Source organism: Camellia sinensis, chromosome 10 (genome assembly GCF_055761805.1).
Source record: "Camellia sinensis isolate YWXY chromosome 10, ASM5576180v1, whole genome shotgun sequence".
Taxonomy (NCBI): Eukaryota; Viridiplantae; Streptophyta; class Magnoliopsida; order Ericales; family Theaceae; genus Camellia; species Camellia sinensis.
The window spans coordinates 135,277,139-135,298,717 of record NC_138970.1 but is presented as its reverse complement, the minus strand read 5'-3'; the positions used below and the strand labels follow the sequence as shown (position 1 = coordinate 135,298,717).

At 40.7% G+C, this 21,579-nt stretch overlaps 1 protein-coding gene across 1 annotated transcript in view; it reads right to left on the bottom strand.

Annotated features, from left to right (window-relative positions):
- Nucleotides 1–479: 479 nt before the first annotated feature.
- The window catches only part of LOC114290644 (putative aquaporin NIP-type), a 35,918-nt gene continuing 14,818 nt past the window's right edge, over nt 480–21,579 (bottom strand). The window contains exons 4-5 of the mRNA XM_082890439.1: nt 1,165–1,226; nt 480–690 (exon numbers count right to left, since the gene is read on the bottom strand). Of these exons, the coding sequence (XP_082746565.1) occupies nt 480–690; nt 1,165–1,226 (273 nt within the window). The remainder of the gene's footprint in view (nt 691–1,164; nt 1,227–21,579) is intronic.

Here is a 21,579-nt window from a genome sequence, read left to right as displayed (position 1 = left end):
ATAATTAATCATTAAAATCATAAAATAGAATATTAGTAGAAGCCAATTTTCAGATTAGGCAAAATGGGTGCATCATTCAATGACCTTCTCCTTTTGTACCTTAGTTCCCAAACCTTGAATTCTTTGGTTATGATGAATTAGGTCTTCTGCTCAGTTTTCATTGTTGAAGATTTCTTAATTCCTCTTAAAATTAAATGGTAACTCTATCGGTGTGGGAAAACAAGTTAGTATAACAATAGTGTGAAAAGGCACCTTATACATGACGTCCACAATATTTAGTTCATATGGTCAACTTAAACAACTATTAATATTTTTCTGTCGGTGTTTATCTTCTTCTTCTTCTTCTTCTTCTTCTTCTCTTTTCTTTTTTAATTTTTACATTTTCCCATTCAATATAAGCCACATGCAGCATCAAATGTTTGTAAGCACCGGGCTAAGGGAAGTGATTGATGAAAGTGATGATAAAAAAAGCCTAATGATTATTTTTTGGCGATGTTGCCGAGGAAAGATCCACTCTTTGTTATCTCGCGGAGTGGTTTGTCTGTCAATCGAATCAAATTATATGCAAAACCTCCTACAATGGTTCCCAAGAGAGGTCCAACTACATATATCCATAGTCCAGTGTATTTTTGCATGATAAGAGCTGGTCCTATGCTTCTTGCAGGATTCATTGACCCCCCGGATACTGGGCTGCAACCAACACAAAATCATATTATAAGAAAATAAAAAGAAAATTAATGCTCCGTTTGTTTTGGTTGAAAACGTTTTCCTATGAAAACAAATTGAAAAAATTTATGTAGAAAACCTGCGTTTCCTATGTTTGCAATCTTGAAACTATATCATGCAAGTAGTTGTATTAGAGGTGATGGTAGTGGTGATGAGGAGTGGTGATGGTGGGCATGGTAGGTGCAGTGGCATTGGCAAAATTTTACATCAAAAAATGTTTTGAAATGTGAAAAATATTTTCCATCTAAATAAACTTGTTTTCCGCTAATTATGAAAAATCTTTTCGATTAACATTTGTTTTTCATAATATCAAATACTAGAAAATACTGAAAGTGTTTTGTTTTTTAAAATATTTTTATGTCAAAACAAGCGGAGCGTAAGTATTTACAAATGCATTTGACAAGTTTAGAGAATCGTGGTAAGGTTGTAATTAATTACCCAGCTATGAAAACATTGAGAAGTATTGTCATTCCAATGGCAATTCCAGCTAATTCTCCAATCTACAAGAAACAAAATCAAATGCTTTCTTGCATATGGACCAATATTGTCTAAAAGAATATGTTGCATTCCTCAATTATGAGAAACTGAAGCAAATATAAGCTTATATGATAAAAACATAAACTTTTGTCTGAAATTTTTCCTTCTGTATTAGAAAACACATAAAACTTGTTTGGAAAATTGTTTTTGAAACTATTTTTTGGAAAATAACTCACTTTTAAGAAACACCAAAAAATTGTTTACAAAAACTTTTGGCACACAAAAATAAAAACATTATATGTTTTTGAATTTTTTTTTTTATTTTTTGAAAATACAAAAAACAAAAAATGATAACTAAAAGACAACCAAATAGGCTCGGTTTCTAGTTCACATAAAAATGCTAAATTAGGTGAAAATGTTACAAATATTTGAAAATAAAAAACTTAAAACATATAATAGATATATCTAGAAAATTATCTAGTTTCATCCTTGTTAACATATGTTGGGAATATTGAACCATCTATATTATGAATAGATGTGATTAGCTCTAGTTTATGTAATTAGCTCTATTTTAGATCATTTTCATATTTTCGTATTTTGGTGGCCACTCTACCCTTGTCTATATAATAGATCTTCTCCATTATACAAAGGAACATATCAAATATATCTTTATCATATTTTCTTATAATCTACATGGTATCAGAGCCACTGATACATATATCCTGAATTATCAATTAAGCTTCCACTTCACTGGTTGACCCCTTTGTACCACAACCCATCGAAACTTCAAATCATGACTCCTAGTTTAGGTAATCACTCTCTTTTTATGATTCACCAATAGCCTACCAATTTTCATAGTCTTAACCGTCACTATCACTTGCATCTTATCACAGCCAGTCAGATCCATCTATTTTTCTAGCCTCTTTTCACATGGTCTCGCTCTAATGCATTTTTAGATTCCCTTATCGGTGGAAGAAGACTAGTTCAATCCTTTATGTCCATCCTCGTCTCTAATTAGTGAAAGAAGTCATATTTGAACCTTAATGTTTTGTTAGGTCTTCAATTGGAGGAAGAAATCCTATTTGGTGGCCTAAGAAATCCTATTTGGTGGCCCATAGCGACTCAGGTTTTTAACTTGTATTTTATTTGGTAATTGTCATGTACTATTCATTTTTTTTTTTTTTTTGGATCCTTTTTGGGTGTGTGTTTATTGTTGATTTTCATTCTCGAGATGGCTAGCATTGTGCTGAATCTTATTTATTGTTTGAATAATTTTGTAATTGATATTTGAACTTAAAAATTCAAAATTCAAGCTTAGAACCATTCTTGAAAGAGGGACACCCTACCACGGTGCTCTCATGTGCAGCAGTAGTAGTCCACACGTGTGGATTAGTGTAGCAAAAAGTGAGTTGATGGGCACATACGGTGTGTCTAGGTTGAGCTGTAACGTGGCAATGCCTAGATCACCTCTTTTCTTTCCTTCTCTTTCTTTCTCTACAGATTCCTCTTTCCCTCATTCATGTCCCATTTGCACTTTCTCTTTATATATATATATATATATATATATTAAGAGGGTAATTTATAAATAAATTCGGCCGAGCTAAGGAAAAGGCTTCTTTAGAAGTTGGGCCGCACGTCGGACCGAGATATGAGCTGTTGTAGCTCGGTCTAAACACTAACGAGCTTGGGCCAGGAGAAGTTTGGGCCGAGCTATGGGTCGAGGTGTTTGCGCTTCACAAATTGGACCTCAACCTTGTTAGCTCGGTTGGGGCTGCTGCGGTTAGCTTGGTCTAAACAGCCAAACCGGGGTATAAGAGAATAGGGACCGAGCTAGGCATTGCATATGAAAGCACCAGATTGAGTATGTTAAAGGGCCTAGTATTAGCTTAGTCATACTGTTATTCAACCGTAGTAAAACCATCTCACTTGGTTTAAGCAGTGAGGAGGGTGTTGAAGGATAAGCATTATCTTTCAGGAATGTGATTCCTAGGAGGACACTATATTGAGGAATAAGAGTCCTACTAGGATTGTGCCAGGCAAAAACTATAAAAACTCACAACATAACTTATGTAGAGGTATCTCAATTCTTACTCTAGAATACACAGAGCTTTTGTCTATTGTCTATTTGCTGATTTAGGCATCGGAGGGGTTTCCGGCACACACCCGCCGGCTAGCTCACGTTTGTGTTTTCAAGAAGTAGAGCGACGACGTTTGGAGGAGCGCAAACTTAATCAACAGGATCATACGATAAGAATTATTTCGTGCTCGTACAATTGGCGTCGTCTGTGGAAAGACCAGAAAGAACAAAACCTCTTGATCTAGTTTTCCTCTCCAGCTGAAACCAATGGCGCACAAATGAGGATTTGCCGCAATCTGCTATCGACGGACAAACCCCAGAAGAGGGTGAGAGGCGCGAAGGTTTACCTTCTATCCCATCCATGGCGGATTTAGAACCCCAGCAAAGGAACTCCCGGAGGGACACAAGGGAGAGACGGGGCACTAGCCCCTATCGCTCTCAAAGTCCTGAAAGACAGAGGCGGAGGCTGGACCCTCAAGTTCTGGAGGACCGCGTGAAGGAACAAGACAAACTAATAAGGAAGATGGCGGCAGACATAGAGACAATGAAGCGCCAGATAAAAGGAAAAGAGGTGGCGACAGGAGAGGGGCGCAAAGGCAACACACCCCCTCGCCACTCGGATGGTCGTAACAGGCATACCACGCCATCACAAGCAGAAAGCAAGAGCCTTAAAATAGGCGATACTCAATCAAGGACTTCCAGGACTTATTACTCCAGGTCTGAGAGAACGAGGATTGAGAAGTCATATACGTCGGGAAGCACTTATCGGCCTTTGCACACGCATCAGATGACATCAAGGCACTCGGAGTTGCCTAGATCTACGGACCTACGAACAGTGCTGGAGGAGAGGGCCCGATGGAAGGAAGACACTAGGGCTCGCGACCCTCGCAGAGTTTCAGCCCTACAGCGATTGGCCCCTAGGATACACGGGAGTGTCGAGGTAGGGATGCCAATGTTGCGCCTTGCTTACGAACCAGCTGATAAGGTACTAGCAAGGTTATAGAGCTCACCGTTCGTTCCGGCAATAGAGAACACGCCACTACCTTCAAGCTTCTACCAGTCCAAATTCACTGCTTATGAGAGGAAGACGGACCCATACATGCACTTAAGCCACTTTCACCAGGTTATGGCAGTATACTGGTGAAACGAGGCCCTAATGTGCATCTTGTTCCCACCTAGCCTTAGTGATCTAGGTCTAACCTGGTTCGAAAGGCTACCAGAAGGCAGCATTGCTTCATGGGCACAACTAGCAGAGGCGTTCGTGACTAGATTCAGAACGAACACCAAGACACCGATGGAGATCGATCAACTACTCTCCATTGACATGGGCGAAAAGGAAACATTGAGGTCTTACAATAGTCGCTATTGGGAGACCTTCAACCAGATTGGTGATTGCACTACAAATCTCGCCATCGCGCAATACAAACGGGGTTTACTAGTCGAAAATAAATTGAGAGACTTAATCACTAAGACGCCACCCCTCACGATGGAAGCCCCAATAGAGAGGGTGCATCAACATATCCGTGTAGAGGAAGACAGAGCCCACGCTAAAATAAAATCTGGCACAGCAGCAATGCCAGACAAAAAGGCTACAATGAAAGTCAACACGGTGGAACAGCCATGAAGGAATGGGCGAGGCAAGCGAGCCAATAGAGAAGACCCAGAAAAAAGGAACTTAAGAGTCCGCAGCGCCATCACCACCGTGTTCAATAAACCCATCTACCGAATTCTCAGCGAGATACATAATGAACCTTTATTCGGTGGCCAACTAAGTTAGAAGAAGCACAAAGCGGCTATGACGAGAGGTCCCGTTGCACCTTCTATGATGAGAAGGGGCACCAAACTAAAAATTGCACACCCTTGAGGCAACATCTGGAAGAATTGGTAGCTGCTGGTCACCTGGACCAGTACATAGAAGAGGGAACACAGCCAGCCCCCCAGGACCTCAACAGACCAAACAGGATACTGGTCGACGGTCCACCCCAAGGCGTAATCAATGTGATTCATGGGATCATCGAACCGGAACGAGTATGCGAACTCAGGGGGATGATCAAAAAGGATGAGCACTTAAGAGAGTTACGAAGCGCGCAACCTACCATCAAAAGGGGCAGAACAGAGGCTACAAATGTCATATCCTTCCCAGAAAAAGATCTAGCAAGGTTGCATTTCCCTCACAATCGCACTGGTGGTGACTTTGCGAGTCAAGAATTTCGATATCAAGCGGATTTTGATTGACCAAGGAAGCTCATGCGAGATAATGTACTACGAAACCTTCAAACAACTGAAATTAGAGGACAAAGACCTAGCACCTGCAACATCTCCCCTTGTTAGTTTCAGCTCAATGCCAGAATGGCCAGTAGGCAAGATAATCCTCCCAGTAAGAGCAGGAACCGTAACAAAACAGGTGGAATTCTGGGTACTGAAGGTCCCTTCCACCTACAACATCATCTTGGGAAGGACATGGCTGCATGCCATGCGCTCAGTAGCGTTAACCTACCATCAAGCATTGCGGTTCCCCAACGAAGCCAGAGTAATTAAAGAAGTCTTAGGAGACCAAATTATGTCAAAACAGTGCTTCGTCACGGTAAATGGCAGTCGAGCTGCAAAAGGGTATGTACAAATGGTAGAAGAGCCAGAAAACAATGAACAGTTTGCGGATGTGGGCAAAGTAGCAGAGCAGAAGGCAGTAGAGGACTTGGTTGAGGTAAGGGTAGATGAAAAGGACCCAGAAAAATTCTTTTTGCTAGGCTCGTCGTTGTCCAGCACTGAGAGAACTGAGATAATGGAATTCTTAATCTCAAATATCGAAGTGTTCGCCTGGACACCATATGACATGCCTGGCATAGACCCTAAGTTCATTTGCCACCAACTTAATGTCCACCAAATGCCGGACCAATCATACAACACACTCGCAGATCGATGCTTCACCATGCGGAGATAGTGGCGGAAGAAGTAGGAAACTTGCTGGAAACAGGAGCCATCAGAGAAGTGCACTATCTTAGGTGGATCTCCAATATTGTGGTAGTACCAAAGAAGAATGGAAAGTGGCATGTTTGCGTGGACTACAAAACAGTCAACAAGGCATGCCCGAAGGACAGCTTTCCCTTACCACGGATAAACCAACTGGTGGACTTAACAGCAGGGCATAATCGACTTAGCTTCCTTGATGCGTATAGAGGTTACCAGCAGATCGCTATGTACGAACCAGACCAAGAGGTCACTTCATTTACAACACCTAGGGGATTATACTGCTACAAGGTCATGCCCTTTGGCCTAAAGAACGCAGGGGTAACATTCCAACGGATGATCACCAAAATGTCCGCGCCATTGTTAGGCAGAACAATAGAAGCCTAGATAGATGACATGGTGGTCAAAAGTAAGGATGAAAAGGACCACCTCAGGGACCTAGATGACATGTTCCAAATCTTGAAAAAGAACAAGTTACGCCTGAACGCATCCAAGTGCGCATTCGGCGTGGGATCAGGCAAATTCCTAGGCTTCCTGGTGACCAACCGAGGTATAGAGGTAGACCCCTCTCAAATCAAAGCAATCCAGGATCTGGAGAGGCCCGACATAGTTAAAGAGGTACAGCATCTCACTGGCCTAGCAGCCGCACTCAATTGGTTCATAAGTCGGTCATCAGACAGATGTCAACCATTCTTCCAAGCATAGAAGGCCAAGTTTGAGTGGGATGAAGAATGTGACCGCGCCCTAGAGAGCTTGAAGGAGTACATGACCTCTCCTCTATTACTAGTAACCCCAATACCTGGAGAAGAACTCTTTTTGTACTTGGCAGTCTCACAGCATGCAGTCAGCGCAGTGTTGGTCAAAGCGGAAGGAATCTAACACCTGCCCATATTTTATGCTAGCAAAACCTTGCTGGATGCTGAAACAAGGTACCTACCATTGGAAAAGTTGGCCTTGGCTTTGATGATGGCCTCACGGAAGCTGTCGCATTACTTTCATGCCCACACCATAATTGTCCTAATAGCTTTCCCATTAAAAGCCTTGTTTAAGAGGGCGGACTTCTCGGGACGAATTCTGAAAATGGGCAGTAGAGCTGGGACAATTTGATATCAAGTTTTAACCTAGAATCGCAATAAAAGCTTAAGCTTTGGCAGACTTTGTGGCTGAGTTCACACCAGAAAGTCATCATATCTGCCCAGTTGACTTGACTGATACAACCGAAGTGGGGATGGAAAGTACCACAGAAACTGCGCAGCCCCCAAACAAGTTGCCTAGCTACTTCCCAAGCCATACAGGATTGAAGACAGGAAGGAAGGGGCAAACCATGCTATATCCAGCAGGGACTTATCAACAAGTAAAGACTTAAGGTAGTCAGACAGTGAAGAGCAAACCCCGACAGTAGGCATGGACTTGTAAGAAAATATCAGCAACACTCATGACCCCAAGACATCATCTGACCCCTCTACTTGTTGGAAACTATTTGTTGGAGAGATGTGGAAGCTCTTGGTGGATGAAGCATCCAATAGGCATGGTGCAGGACTTGGTATAGTCCTCATCTCACTAGATGGCCTAATAATGAAGCAAGCAATCAACCTTGGCTTCCCAGCATCCAACAATGAGGCGGAGTATGAAGCACTTTTAGCAAGCATAAAAGCAGCACTCTTCATGAAGGCCACCAAGCTAATGGTTTTATAGTGATTCCTCGCTGGTAGTAAACTAGATTTCAGGCGACTATGAGGAAAAAGATGAGAGGATGGCTAAGTACCAAGAGTTAGTCAGAAAGGAGATCATGAAGTTCGAAGTAGTACGGATAGAGCAAATCGGCCGAGAAGGAAACATTAGAGCAGACGAACTAGCAGGCTTTGCCTCAATGGCAAATACATCTATCCCACATCCATTATTGATCGACTTCCTACCCAGACCAAGTATAGAATAACCCGAAGTAACTGAGGTATGTTGCACCGAACTAGGCCCCTCATGGATGGATCCCATTATTGTGTTCTTAAAAGACGGGATCCTACCCGAAAATAAGAAAGAGGCCAACAAATAAGAGTAAAATCACAGCGATTTTAGCTTTCTCCATCATTAGCGTTATACAAAAAATCCTTCACTGGACTTTACTTGAAATGTGTCCATCCTAGCAAGGTTGAGGCATTTTTGTTCGAGATACACGAAGGTGTATGCAGAAGCCACCAAAGGGGAAGATCACTAGCTTACATAGCAATCTCACAAGGATATTGGTGGCCATACATGCAAGCAGACTCTGAGAAGTACGTCAAGAAGTGCGAGAAATGTCAGAAGTTCGCACACCAGATACACCAACCAGCCAGAGAACTTCTACCATTAACTAGCCCATGGCCCTTTGCAATGTGGGGCTTGGACATAATGGGACCACTTCCAACAGCACCCGGCAACAGAAAGTTCTTTCTCGCTGCAACTGACTACTTCACAAAGTGGGTGGAGGCCAAACCGCTCGCATCAATAAAAGAGAAAGATGTGAAGAAGTTTGTTTGGAAAAATATCATAACCAGATTTGGCATACCCAAAGCACTGATATCTGACAATGGCACTTAGTTCGATGGAAAAATCTTCAGAGGCTTTTGTGAGGAGTACAAGATAGAATTCTACAACTCTACACCAGCATACCCTCAAGCAAATGGCCAGGCAGAAGCATCAAACAAAGTTGTCCTGGATGGTTTGAAGAAAAGGTTAGAAAAAGCAAAAGGCAAGTGGGCTGAGGAGATTCCTCATGTTTTATGGGCTTATCGCACCACACCCCGGCGGTCAACTGGTGAAACGCCTTTTTCTTTGGCCTATGGCATGAAGGTTGTAATCCCACTGGAAGTAGGTCTCCCTACCATAAGAAATGAAAACTTTTACCCAGACTTAAATGGAGAAGCTATAACCTTAGAACTTGACCTCTCAGAAGAAAGAAGGGAAAGAGCATTGGTTCACATTGCCTCATATCAGCAGGAGTTATCTAGAAAGTACAACAAAGCAGTTCATCCGAGGCAATTCAAGGTTGGGGATTGGATTTTACGCAAAGTAATGGGCAACACTTTGGTACCCGGAGATGGCAAGCTAGGACCTAACTGAGAAGGACCATACAAAGTGGTTGGTTTAGCAGGAAAATGGGCATATCACTTGGAAGATAGAGACAGCAAGGCTGTTCCCAGGCCATGGAATACTGCCAATCTCAAGTTATTTTATTTTTGGCTTTTTTCCTTAGAATAAATGTAATTTTTCCTTTTTCCAAATAAATACAAGTAGTTTACTTTCTCAGTATAAAGTCTTTCTATTGTAAAAGTTGTTCTCAGTCACTACCAGCAAGGGGCAATCGGAAAGTTTGGCAGGAATAACCAAACATTGAGCTCTCTTCAACCCAGATCAGGATCTAGACTGAAGAACGTTGGCCGGAATAACCAACACTTATTTCTCTTCAGCCGAGATCAGGATCTAGGCTGAAGAGGTTGGCAGGAATAACCAACAGTTCTCTCTCTTCAACCGAGATCAGGATTTAGGCTGAAAAGGTTGGCAGGAATAACCAACACTTATTTCTCTTCAGCCGAGATAAGGATCCAGGCTGAAGAGGTTGGCAGGAATAACCAACATTTTGCTCTCTTCAACCGTAACAAGGATCCAAGCTGAAGAGGTTGGCAGGAATAACCAACGATTAGTTGTCTTCAACTGAGATAAGGACCTCGGCTGGAGAAGGTGGGCAGGTATGATGGGTATCTCGGCCGTAAAAATTGAGGAATGGCAACCGAGCAAAATGTAGTAAGGCAATTACAAGTAATAGTATCCAAACTGAACAAAAAGAATAACAAAACAATGGATTTCATTCGAGAGGAAAAGTGTATACTACAAAAGGAAGTGTCTTAGCCCGGCAACAAATTCTTACAAAAAAAAAATTGATGAAAAATGATCAAACAAAGAGGTCATCCAAATCTGCATCCAGAACAACCTAAGTTTCACCACTCTGTAGCCCGGTTTCAGGAGGTATGTCAGTCAGAGGCGCGTCGTCAACCGTGCTTGGTACCAGTGGCTCCACCTGGGTTATCTGTCCGGTTTGACCACGATCTTTGTTGATAGTCGGAGCATTGTCAAGTTCAGGCAATCCTTCTTCCTCCTCCCCCCTCTTGGAGAAACTTTTGCTGGATGGCGTTGGCATAGTCTGCCATATAACTTGGGATAAAATGAGGATGAGGGTTTTCAAAGACGTCGGTCTCTGGGCCTAGGCCGAGCTGCGGAATAGTTGCTTTCCAGCCGGATTTAAAGAAGATATTTTTCGCAGCTTCGCACTGCTTGACATACGAGGCCTCGCCTTCTTTATAACTGCGGTCCTCAGCGTCATCTGCGCTCTTTTTCAGCTCGGCGATTTCGGGATCTTTCTTTTTCTCAAGCTTTTCCAGCTCGCGCAAGTAACGGTCTTTGAGCCCGGCCAAAGACTTTTGCTTTTTCGCCTTCTCCGTGCTGACCAGGCCGGTAAGACGGGTGACTTCAGCCTGTAGCTCAGTGGTTTTTTGTTTCGTTTCTTCTAGTTCGGTCGTCCTAGCGTTGGCCTCTGCCACAGCCAACCGAGTTATTTTTCGCAGCTCCAACACGCGCTTATGAGCAACGTGATTCTTCTGCAAGGCCTGCAAAAGGAGGGATAACAATTATGATTAAAACCGTGCAAACAGATGTGTGAACTGGAAAGACAAGCAAAATGAGAAATTACCAGAACCATCGACTTTGTTGCTGGGCGGATGGCCTTCAGCTCGGTCAGATGTTCATGATGCTCCATATTGGTTGGCAGGCACACGCTCTTGGCGAGGTTGAAGGCAAGAGAGTAGTCTTTTTCTGCAACCCCCGAGCCTGTGTTTGTTACGGCCCGGTTCTTGAAAGTTATTTTCGGTGACTACGCCGATGGGCTAGCTCGGTCAGAACGCACAGGCTCAGGGCTCGGTTGCGTAGATTGGGGAAGCAAGGTGTCGTCATCATCCACAAGGTGTTGTGGCTCGGTTGAGGGAGTGCGAGCGCATTTCCTCAATCAGGATGACGAGGCCTGGGCTGTTGGGAGGGCCACCACTGCATCAACTGTTTGACCAGCTGGAGTTGTCTCGGTTTGAACCCTGCTGTCTGGAATTGAAGTTGTCTTGGTGATTAGGGCTCACACAGCTCGGTGCTTTGCCATCTCTTGTTCTTCGGTTAGGGGAATAAGGTTGATTTGGAAAAGAGTTGGATCTGGTTCTAGTGAAGGCTCTAGAAGGAAGTCAGTTACCCTAGTCTTCCTCCTTCCACTATATCTGTACATTGGTTCAAAATTGAGTAGCTCGCCCAACCTCGATCGCGGTACCGAAGCATGGCGCGGAGTGCGTCTTAATTGGGGTATTGGTATTGTAACTTTAACTGGTTCAAATCTGCATAAGGAGAAAGACAACGGTTATCGCGGTGTAAAACTTGTAAACAACAAGAGCAAAAAATGAACAAACTAAGCCGAGGTTTTCATACCGGCTGTTCCCTTATTCCAGTTAATACGGTAGCCCGGTATCTGGGCTTCTTGGTCTTCAAAATTGCCAGAAACCCAGAAAAAGTCGTCGTCATCTACATCTTTGTCCGGTGTGTTTTTAATTATTTTCTCTCTGCGTCTTCTTATTCTTAAATAGTATACCCAGCCGTCTTCATTCTGGCCAAGTGAATATTGGTGAAATAGCTCGGCTAAACCGAGGTTGAGGCCAAGCCGGCGATTTAGATCGGCGATGCCGTTTATTATTCTGTAAGAATTGGTGCTAAGTTGGGTTGGGCATATTCTATTCTGCCTTAGGAATTCGCATAATAGTGGCTGAACAAGGAATCAGAGTGTGGCCTCTACAATGGATATGACGGTGAAGGGAACGAAGCCCGATTTTCCCCATGGGGTTGTATCTAGCTCGGCTAGTGAAAGGTGGATGTCATCAGGGATGTTGTAGTCCTTGCGGAATTCGGCAATGGCCCCTGGTGAGTTTACTAAGAATCGGTATTTGCCCATTTATAACTTAAAATTATGTATAATTTAGCCTGAAGTTCTAGCTCGGTGTTGAAATGACGTTGAGTATCTCGGTTGAGCATGCAAAGGTATGCCTGGCCAACCTAGTCAGAGTCTGCAAAGTGAAGATAAGAAGTGTTATGCCCAGATAACTGGACCGGACTAAGTGAAGAGTCAATTTATAAACAAAAAAGAAAATGGAAAAACCTAGCTCGGCCACATTCGGGGAACGTGGTATTTTCAGTTCGGTCGAACAGAATGGCTTACTCAGGACCTCTAGCCCGGTTAAAAGGTCTGGCTCCAGTCCTAGTTCGGTCATTGGGTATGGTTTCCAGTTCGGTCTAATATACACCTATGGTAAACAAGTTCCTATCCCGGTCATGGTGTGATTCTGGATCAAAAGCGCCCCATTACAGATTGTTTGTGAACCCAGTGAGTGTGATTATGGTCTAAAGAGGTTCTTGCCCATTCGTGTGAAAACTATAGTAATGTGTTTCGAAAAACATGTGAATGTGTTTCTATACTATATATATTCACAAAGCATAAACGAAGAAAACAAAAGGATTGAGTTACGTACAGCTTCGATGTGGAGGGACGAAAGTCAAGATTGAACGGGCTCCAGCAGGAACACAAGCTTTGTAGGTGTTTTGAGCGTGAAAATGGAAGCTCAGAAACACGAAGAGAAGGAGAAGATGAATAGTGGGGTGTTTGATTTAGAAGAATAGGGTTTTTTTGTATAAAGTGTGAATTTGGACGGGACTATTCAAATTTTGCGAGGTACGAAGGCGGCTATGGCAGCTGTATTCAACCAATAAGGGCTCGTCACGTGTCCAAGAGAATCGTAAATGATTCAGATGTGTAGCGACTGAAAAGACGTTTTTTGACCGGACAAATTGGTAGCCCGGTAACAATTTAGCTCGGTTAAGGGCTAACTTTTTAGCTCGGTTGAGGGCTAACTTTTTGCTCGATGAGTAACAAGTAATCCCAAATCATGTTGTGCAAATGGAATTAAGGGGCAATTGAGAGGGTAATTTATAAATAAATTGGGCCGAGCTAAGGAAGAGGCTTCTTTAGAAGTTGGGCCCCACGTCGGACCGAGGTATGAGCTACTGTAGGTCGGTCTAAACACTAACGAGCTTGGGCCAGGAGAAGTTTGGGCCGAGCTATGGGTCGAGGTGTTTGGGCTTCACAAATTGGACCTCACCCTTGTTAGCTCGGTTGGGGCTACTGCGGTTAGCTCGGTCTAAACAGACAAACCGGGGTATAAGAGAATAGGGACCGAGCTAGGCATTGCATATGAAAGCACCAGATTGAGTATGTTAAAGGGCCTAGTGTTAGCTCAATCATACTGTTATTCAACCGTGGTAAAACCATCTCACTTGGTTTAAGCAGTAAGGAGAGTGTTGAAGGATAAGCATTATCTTTCAAGAGTGTGATTCCTAGGAGGACTCTATATTGAGGAATAAGAGTCCTACTAGGATTGTGCCAAGCAAAAACTATAAAAGCTCACAATAGAACTCATGTAAAGGTATCCCAATTCTTTCTCTAGAATACACAAAGCTTTTGTCTATTGTCTATTTGCTGACTTAGGCATTAGAGGGGTTTCCAGCACACACCCGCTGGCTAGCTCACGTTTGTGTTTTCAAGAAGTAAAGCGACGACGTTTGGAGGAGCGCAAACTTAATCAACAGGATCATACGAGAAGAATTATTTCGTGCTGGTACATATATATATATATATATATATTTCCTCTCTACTCTCTCTCTCTCTCTCTCTCTATGTGTCCACTATTAATACACCATTAAACTTGAGATTGGAGGTAGTTAGAGTATGATTTCTTTCTTGGGCCAAGAATAAAGGCAATGGAGCTCGTTAAGTACTACACATCTACCAGTTCCAATTTTCAATCCAACTTTGAACATTTAAGGCTTCTCCTTTTCTCTAATTGATATAGGATTTTTATTTTCTTTGGGCTAATATGGGTTTATGTGTTGCATATGTGGTATTTGGGTAAATAAAAAATGTTGATTCTCTCATATATTCATGGTTTTAGGGTCTTTGAATGGTGACATAGAATAAATGTGTCCTCCCTCAAAATCATTATTTTTTTTCTATTTCATTATATATTATGTTAAATTGAAAACCCCAAATTGTTGATAAAACCTTAATTGGTGATTTGAGTATGATTAATTATTGAGTAGTTGTTTACATTGTTGAGTATCACACTATGATTTTTCTCATACCATGGAGATGAAACCGTTGGTTAAGTCTTGGAAACTTTGGAAATCTTGTAGCGATTGAGAAATTGATCATGTACTTGAACCATAGAGAACTGAAATGTTGTTGATTGAATATTGAGATTGAAATTGGGACATTATGTTTGAAATTGAGAATGTAAACCTTTGTAATGTAAATGATGAATATGGGGTCACTGTACAGTTAGAAATTGATTAAGTTGGGTTGAAACTCCACGGTGAAAGATGAAAACCTACGCTGAGTAGGTATCAATTTTTTCCGGGCTAGTAATCAATAAAGTGGAGGTAATTAAGTGATTCTTGTGATAGACCATTGACAGATACACAACCTAGGGATTCACTGCAAATAATAATTGAATTAGTTGTGTTTTGAATTCACTTTTTGTCCTTGCTAGGTCCATGTTGTCAATTCCGCGAACAAACACTTTTTCCAGTTGTAACGTGTGTTCTGTTTTATCATGGACTACTCAAGCGATGGAGTGTTCACTCAAGCGAAGAATCCCAGCTCCCATAAGTTTAACTCGTCTGCAAAAATACTAGCAGGGTTCAATGTTGGCTCGAGTTGTTAGTGGCGCGAGCGAAGTCGCTGATGGATTTCACGCATATGTAACACATTGCTTGAGCGACCATTCCGTGACTTGAGCGGTCTGCGCAACCCTATTATCTGTAAAGCGGCGTAGAAGTCAGATTTTAAGGTTACATATTCTAAATCATATTCTTGAGGGTTAGGGTTTCTCTTTGGAGGTTTTTTTCTTGTTTCCTTTGATGTCTTAATGAGTTTATGTCATGATATAAATTGCTTACATCAAAGGATTGTTTGATCATTCATATTAAAGAGTTCTTGTCGGTGGATTTAGAACATTCGACTGTGAAGGCTTTGAAGGAGTTTGAAGTAGCTCAGATTCGACATGGATGTTATGGATTCAACATCAAACTAATCAATTTTGAGATAAAAGTGTTGGTAAAAGAGGCACAAATTGTTGAAGAAAATTTTACTGAGTGTTGGGTAAATTGTTTGGTAATCTTGTGCATTTTCATTCTTCATAGTAGATTGATCAGTGGCATTTCACCCGTGATTTTTTATCACAATTAGAGGTCCTCTAACTGTGATTTTTTCCATATAAAAATTGTTTATGTTGATTTATTGATTGCAGAACAACAATTTAAATCATTTTCGTACGTGCTAGATGATTTATATTGTTAGTTTTGATTGTTTGGGGATTGTTGCAATTAAATTTGTTTTGAATTACGAATCACGTAGGTTTTTCAATTGGTACCAAAGCAAGTCACTCTTTTAAAAAAAATAAAAAATAAAAAAAGAACTATAGGAGTGTGATTTTGTGTGATTTGTGTTAATGGATTCAATTCGCAAAGGTAACTCAACCCATAGACCTTCTTTACTTGATGAGACAAATTATTCTTATTGGAAAGCCCGTATGAGGGCATTTTTAAAAAAGTTTGGCACTCTATTATTTATACGTGGAGTGAACCTATGGTTACTATCGATGGTATTAATATTCCCAAACCAATTGATAAATGAGATACAATTGATTATTTGAATTCGAGTTGGAACAGTAAAGCGCTAAATTCTCTCTTTTGCTCGACCATACCTGAAGAGTTTCGTCGTATTTGTACGTGTGAGGTAGCAAAAGAGGCTTGGGACATTCTTGAAACTATTCACGAGCGTACTACTGCTATGAAAAGGTCAAAACTCCAACGTCTCACCTCCTGGATGAGACGTTTGATGATTTTTATGCAAAACTTAGTGACATCATGAATTCTTTTTTCACACTCGGTGAAAAAAATCCCTAAATCTAAACTGGTTGGAAAATTTTTGAGGTCCTTACCCGATACGTTCCAATCAAAAGTGACAGCTATAGAGGAGACTCAAGATGTTGAGAACCTCAAACTTGATCAGTTGAGTAGAAACCTACAGACTTATGAAACCCATCTAGTTTCAAAGAAGAAACAAAAAGATAGTGTGTCCTTTACTAGTGCTCATGAGACTACTAAGAATCCTGAGGTAGAAATTGATCTAGAGTTCGAAATGACGACTATGTTTACTAAACAATTTAAAAACATTTTAAAGAAAAATAAGCCTAATTTGAAGTACACTAGATCTAAAGAGAAGGGTAATGATAAACCTAAAACTGTTCAATCCAAAGTTACTCTGAAGACTAAAAAAAAGACTGAAAGGACAAAGGGAGTCAAATGCTATGAATGCCAAGGGTTTGGGCATATTGCTCTTGAATGTCCTTCGAAAAAGAACCAAAAGAAAGTCTACACAATAACTTGGGATGATGAAAGCAGGTCAGAGCAAGAAGCTAAAGAAGCCGAATCTGGTGAAGACGGAGATAGTACCTACATGGCATTCTACTCTAGCTTCACTCAATCAACTCCCAAGCCGGTTGAGTTTTCTCATGGGCCTAGTCTGCATAGTGCTCCTACCTTTGATGGGAGTAATTATCTGTACTGGAAGTGTAGAATGAGAGTTTATTTCAGAGCTTGGGATCCTGAAGGTTGGCACACAATTGAGGAGAATGTTGAAGAACCATTTGTGATCGATCTGGACACCAATCAAAAGGTTGCCAAGCCGACTGAAAAATGGAGTGATGTTGAAAGGGCTAACATGGAGAGCAGTGAAAGAGTTCTGAACACCATCCAAAAAGAACTTTCTGAAGGAGAACAAGATCAGATCTCTTATTGCAAGAATGCCAAAGATGCATGGACTATTCTTATGCAATTCCATGAAAGAACATAGTCATCTTCACAACCATCCAGTAATACCCACATCAATGCCTTAGTCACTCAATTGGATGCTCTCGAGGATAAAGAAAAGCAAAAAAAAGATAATGAAATCTTAGAGAATAGTGATGAGATAGATGGTGAAGAACTTCAACAAGCTTATGAAAAACTATACAGTGAATCTCTAAACTTATCCAAGTTGAATGACAAACTCACTATCAAACTTAAAGCATGTGGAAGTGAGAATGTCAAGTTAAATAAGGAGATTTCTACAGCTAAAATGGTTGTGATCAAGATTTCAAGTGATAAACAAGCTCTCTGTGCAAAGCTTCTGACCTATGAGACCGAGAGGAATGAACTTTTGAAAATCTATGCCACATATGAAGAAAAGATTGAACCCCTCGAAATGTCTCAAGTTACCTTGGAAGAGCTGGTCAGTGAGAAAGAGGAAGAACTCCAAAATGCTAGAGCCACAATTGATATGTAGAACAAAGGATCAAAGACACTTGAAGACATCATTGGATCTTAATAAATGGGCAGTGACAAAAGTGGAATAGCCTATAGTGATGCAACACAGCAAAAAGAAAAAGCTCCTACCGCTCATGGAAAAAGAACTCAACCCAAGGGAAAGTTGAAGATCCAACTGGATAACAAGCCTCTCCATCAACCTAAAGATGGTATGACCAAAGAAAGGAAGGTAAAACCTATTTTTATTTGTTATCATTGTGGTAGGTATGGCTAAATTTGGCCTTATTATTTTGAGTTATTTGGCAGAGTCCCCCAAAAAGTTAGAAATTCTAATACTTCATAGGTTAGGATACAACCTTACATGTCAAGGCAGCATACTAGGATTTATAATGGTGTTCACAACGCTGACACATTTACCAAGAATGCCAATTCCTCTTCTTTGAAGACCAAAAAGATATGGGTAAGAAAGAGTGACCTGACTTGTTTCGTTGTTCACACTGCACTGAAAACACGTGACTCGCACATGTGGTATCTTGACAGTAGGTGCTCTCATCACATGTCAGGTGACAAATCCTACTTCACACCCCTTGAAAAATATGAAGGATGAATTGTTACCTTCGGAGATGGTGGCACCTCTAGAGTCATTGATAAGGGCTCTATAAGTGTCCCCGGTCTTCCTAATCTGGAAAATGTTTTGCTCGTTGATGACCTTAAAGCTAATCTTTTTAGCATTAGTCAAATGTGTGATTCACATCATGAGGTATTATTTTCAAAACAAAAATATGACATTTTGGATTAAAAAAAAAGGAAATATTTTCATACATGAAGTTCGAACATATGATAACTACTATGGGATTGTTACTACTAATGATCTCACTTGTCACTCAGACATCATAAGTAATCTTGAGCTATGGCATCAACAATTAGGTCACATGAATTTCAAAGACCTTACTAAGATAGCCAACAGAGAGATAGTGAGAGGAGTGCCTAAAATGGGTAAGTATTTGAACCAAGTGTGCATGCCATGTCAATTAGGGAAGCAAACTCGAGCCCCTCACAAGTGAATAGCTTAACAACCAGGCGTTCTCATGAGCTTGTTCATATGGATCTTATGAGACCCACTCGTATTGAAAGTATTTGAGGTAAAAGATATATTTTTTTTAACTATTGATGATTATACTCATTTTACATGGGTAAATTTTTTAAGAGAAAAATTTGATACGTTTGATGCTGTCAAATCCTTAGTCCTTAAAATCCAAAATGAACAGGGTGTTTTTATCATGCATATCATAAGAATCTGAACTGATCATAATCGTGAATTTGAAAATAGCTCTTTTTCAGATTTTTGTGACATGCATGGCATTAAGCATGAATTCTCTACACCCATTACCCCACATCAAAGTGGAGTTATTGAGAGAAAAAATAGAGTTGTTCAAGAGATGGCTAGGGTCATGCTCCTTAGTAAGAAAGTTTCTCCCACATTTTGGGCTAAAGCCTTAAATACCATTGTTTATGTGGTCAATCGTGTGCATCTAAGGCCTGGCACATTACACACTCTATATGAATTGTGGAAAGGGTTAAAACCTAATGTAAAATACTTCTAAACTTTTGGGAGTAAATGTTATATTTTCAAAGATAGAGAGCCTTTGGGAAAATTTGACTCCCGTAGTGGTGAAAGTATTTTTCTAGGGTATCTAACCACAAGTAGAGCCTTTCGTGTCTATAATCTTCATCCTTTATCTATAATAGAATTTATCAATGTGGTTGTAGAAGACACAGGTTCTCTAATAGCATCTTTACATAAGGAAGAAGATGGTGATCCTCAAAATCTAGATATGGCACCACAAAGTCGAGGAGAAGCTCAAGGCAAAGATCAAGAAGGTAAACAAACACTAACTCCCATGGCAAGCCCTAGTCCAAAAAGTGCACAAAGAGACACCACCACTGCTACTCAGGTCATTACCAGTCTTATCTTAAAACCATTGGCAAGGGTGAAATTGAATCATTCGATACAGCAAGTGATTGGGAGTGTCTCAGACCGAAGAAAACCCGAAAAAAAAATTTGGGAGGAGGTAACTGATATGTGTTATGTTTCTTTAATTAAACCTAAGAATGTTAAAGAAGCCTTACTAGATGATAGTTCGGTTAATACAATGCATGAAGAATTACGTTAATGTGAACATAACAAAGTTTGGACTCTTGTTCTTAAACCTAGAGATATGAATGCAATAGGTACCAAATGGATATTTAAAAATAAATCTGGTGAGAATGGTACAGTGGTTAGGAAGAAAGCTAGGTTGGTTGCTCAAGGTTATACACAAGTAGAAGGCATTGTCTATGATGAGACGTTTGGCCATGTTGCACATCTTGAATCTATTTGTATTTTACTTCTTGTTGCATGCTTTCTTGAATTTAAATTGTTTCAAATGGATGTGAAAAGTGCTTTACTGAATGGGTACCTGAAGGAAGAGGCTTATGTTGAGCAACCAAAGGGGTTTGAAGACCCTAAATTTCTAAATCATGTCTAAAAGTTAAACAAGGCTTTATATGGGTTGAAACAAACCCCTTGGGCATGTTATAATAGGCTTACAACCTTTTTTCTTGACAATGACTTTCAAAGGAGTAGTGTGGACAAGACCTTATTTGTGAAACATACTAAGTCTCATATCTTAGTTGCTCAAATTTATGTTGATGATATTGTGTTTGGATCCACATCTAAATCTCTTGTGAAATATTTCTCGGATTACATGACACATGAGTTTGAAATGAGCATGATGGGGAAATTATCATTTTTCTTGGGGCTTCAAATTAAGTAGTTGTCGTCGAGTATGTTTGCTTTCCATACTAAGTATGCAAAAAACCTTGTATCCAAGTTCGGTCTAGAGTCGGCCATACATGCACGAACCCCCATGAACATGAGTCTTCACCTCTCTAAAGACTCCTCTAGCATTGATGTTGATCCTACCCTTTATAGGAGTATGATAGGGAGTCTTCTGCACCTCACAACCAGTTGGCCTGACATTGCATTTAGGGTAGGTGTTTGTGCCCGTTATCAAGCTTGTCTTAAAGAGTCTCATCTTCTAGCTATCAAACGAATTATCAAGTATGTTAGTGGGACTTTAGGGTATAGGATTTGGTTCATGTCCGACACGATATCACTGGCTTTTCTAATGCCGATTGGGCAAGGTGTGTTAATTATCGCAAAAGCACATCTGGAGGGAGTTTTTACCCTGGGAATAATTTGGTTACATAGCATAGAGGAAAGCAAAATGCCATATCTCTTTCGACTGCTGAGACTAAGTATATAGCTTGTAGGGAGTTGTTGTGCTCAAATGATCTGGATGAAGCAAATTCTTCATGATTATGGTATATACCAAGACACACTCACTTTGTTCTGTGATAACACTAATGCCATCAACATCTCCAAAAATCCAGTCCAACACTCTCGCACTAATCATATTGACATTCATCAACATTTCATTAGAGAGTTAGTTGGGGAGGGCCTTGTTGTTCTTAAACATATATCCACTAAGCGTCAAAGAGCTGATATTTTTACAAAACCCCTTGATCTTCTTAGGTTGGAGTTCCTTAGAAAGATCTTGGGAGTAGTGCTCATAAACTAGAGTATGACTTGTTGCATGAGTGATTATGTGTTATTGGCATTCTGTGTGCTTGGATGTTATAATCTAATTATCATTGATACTTGTCACCTTTGCACGTAGACTTATTTGAACACCTCTCATGCTGCTTGCAAGGTTTTATGTGTCATTGTCTCTGGATCATTTTGAATATACATGCTCATTGCTTTCATGATCTCATTTTGTACACATCCTTGAGTTAAACTGTTGCAGGGGTTT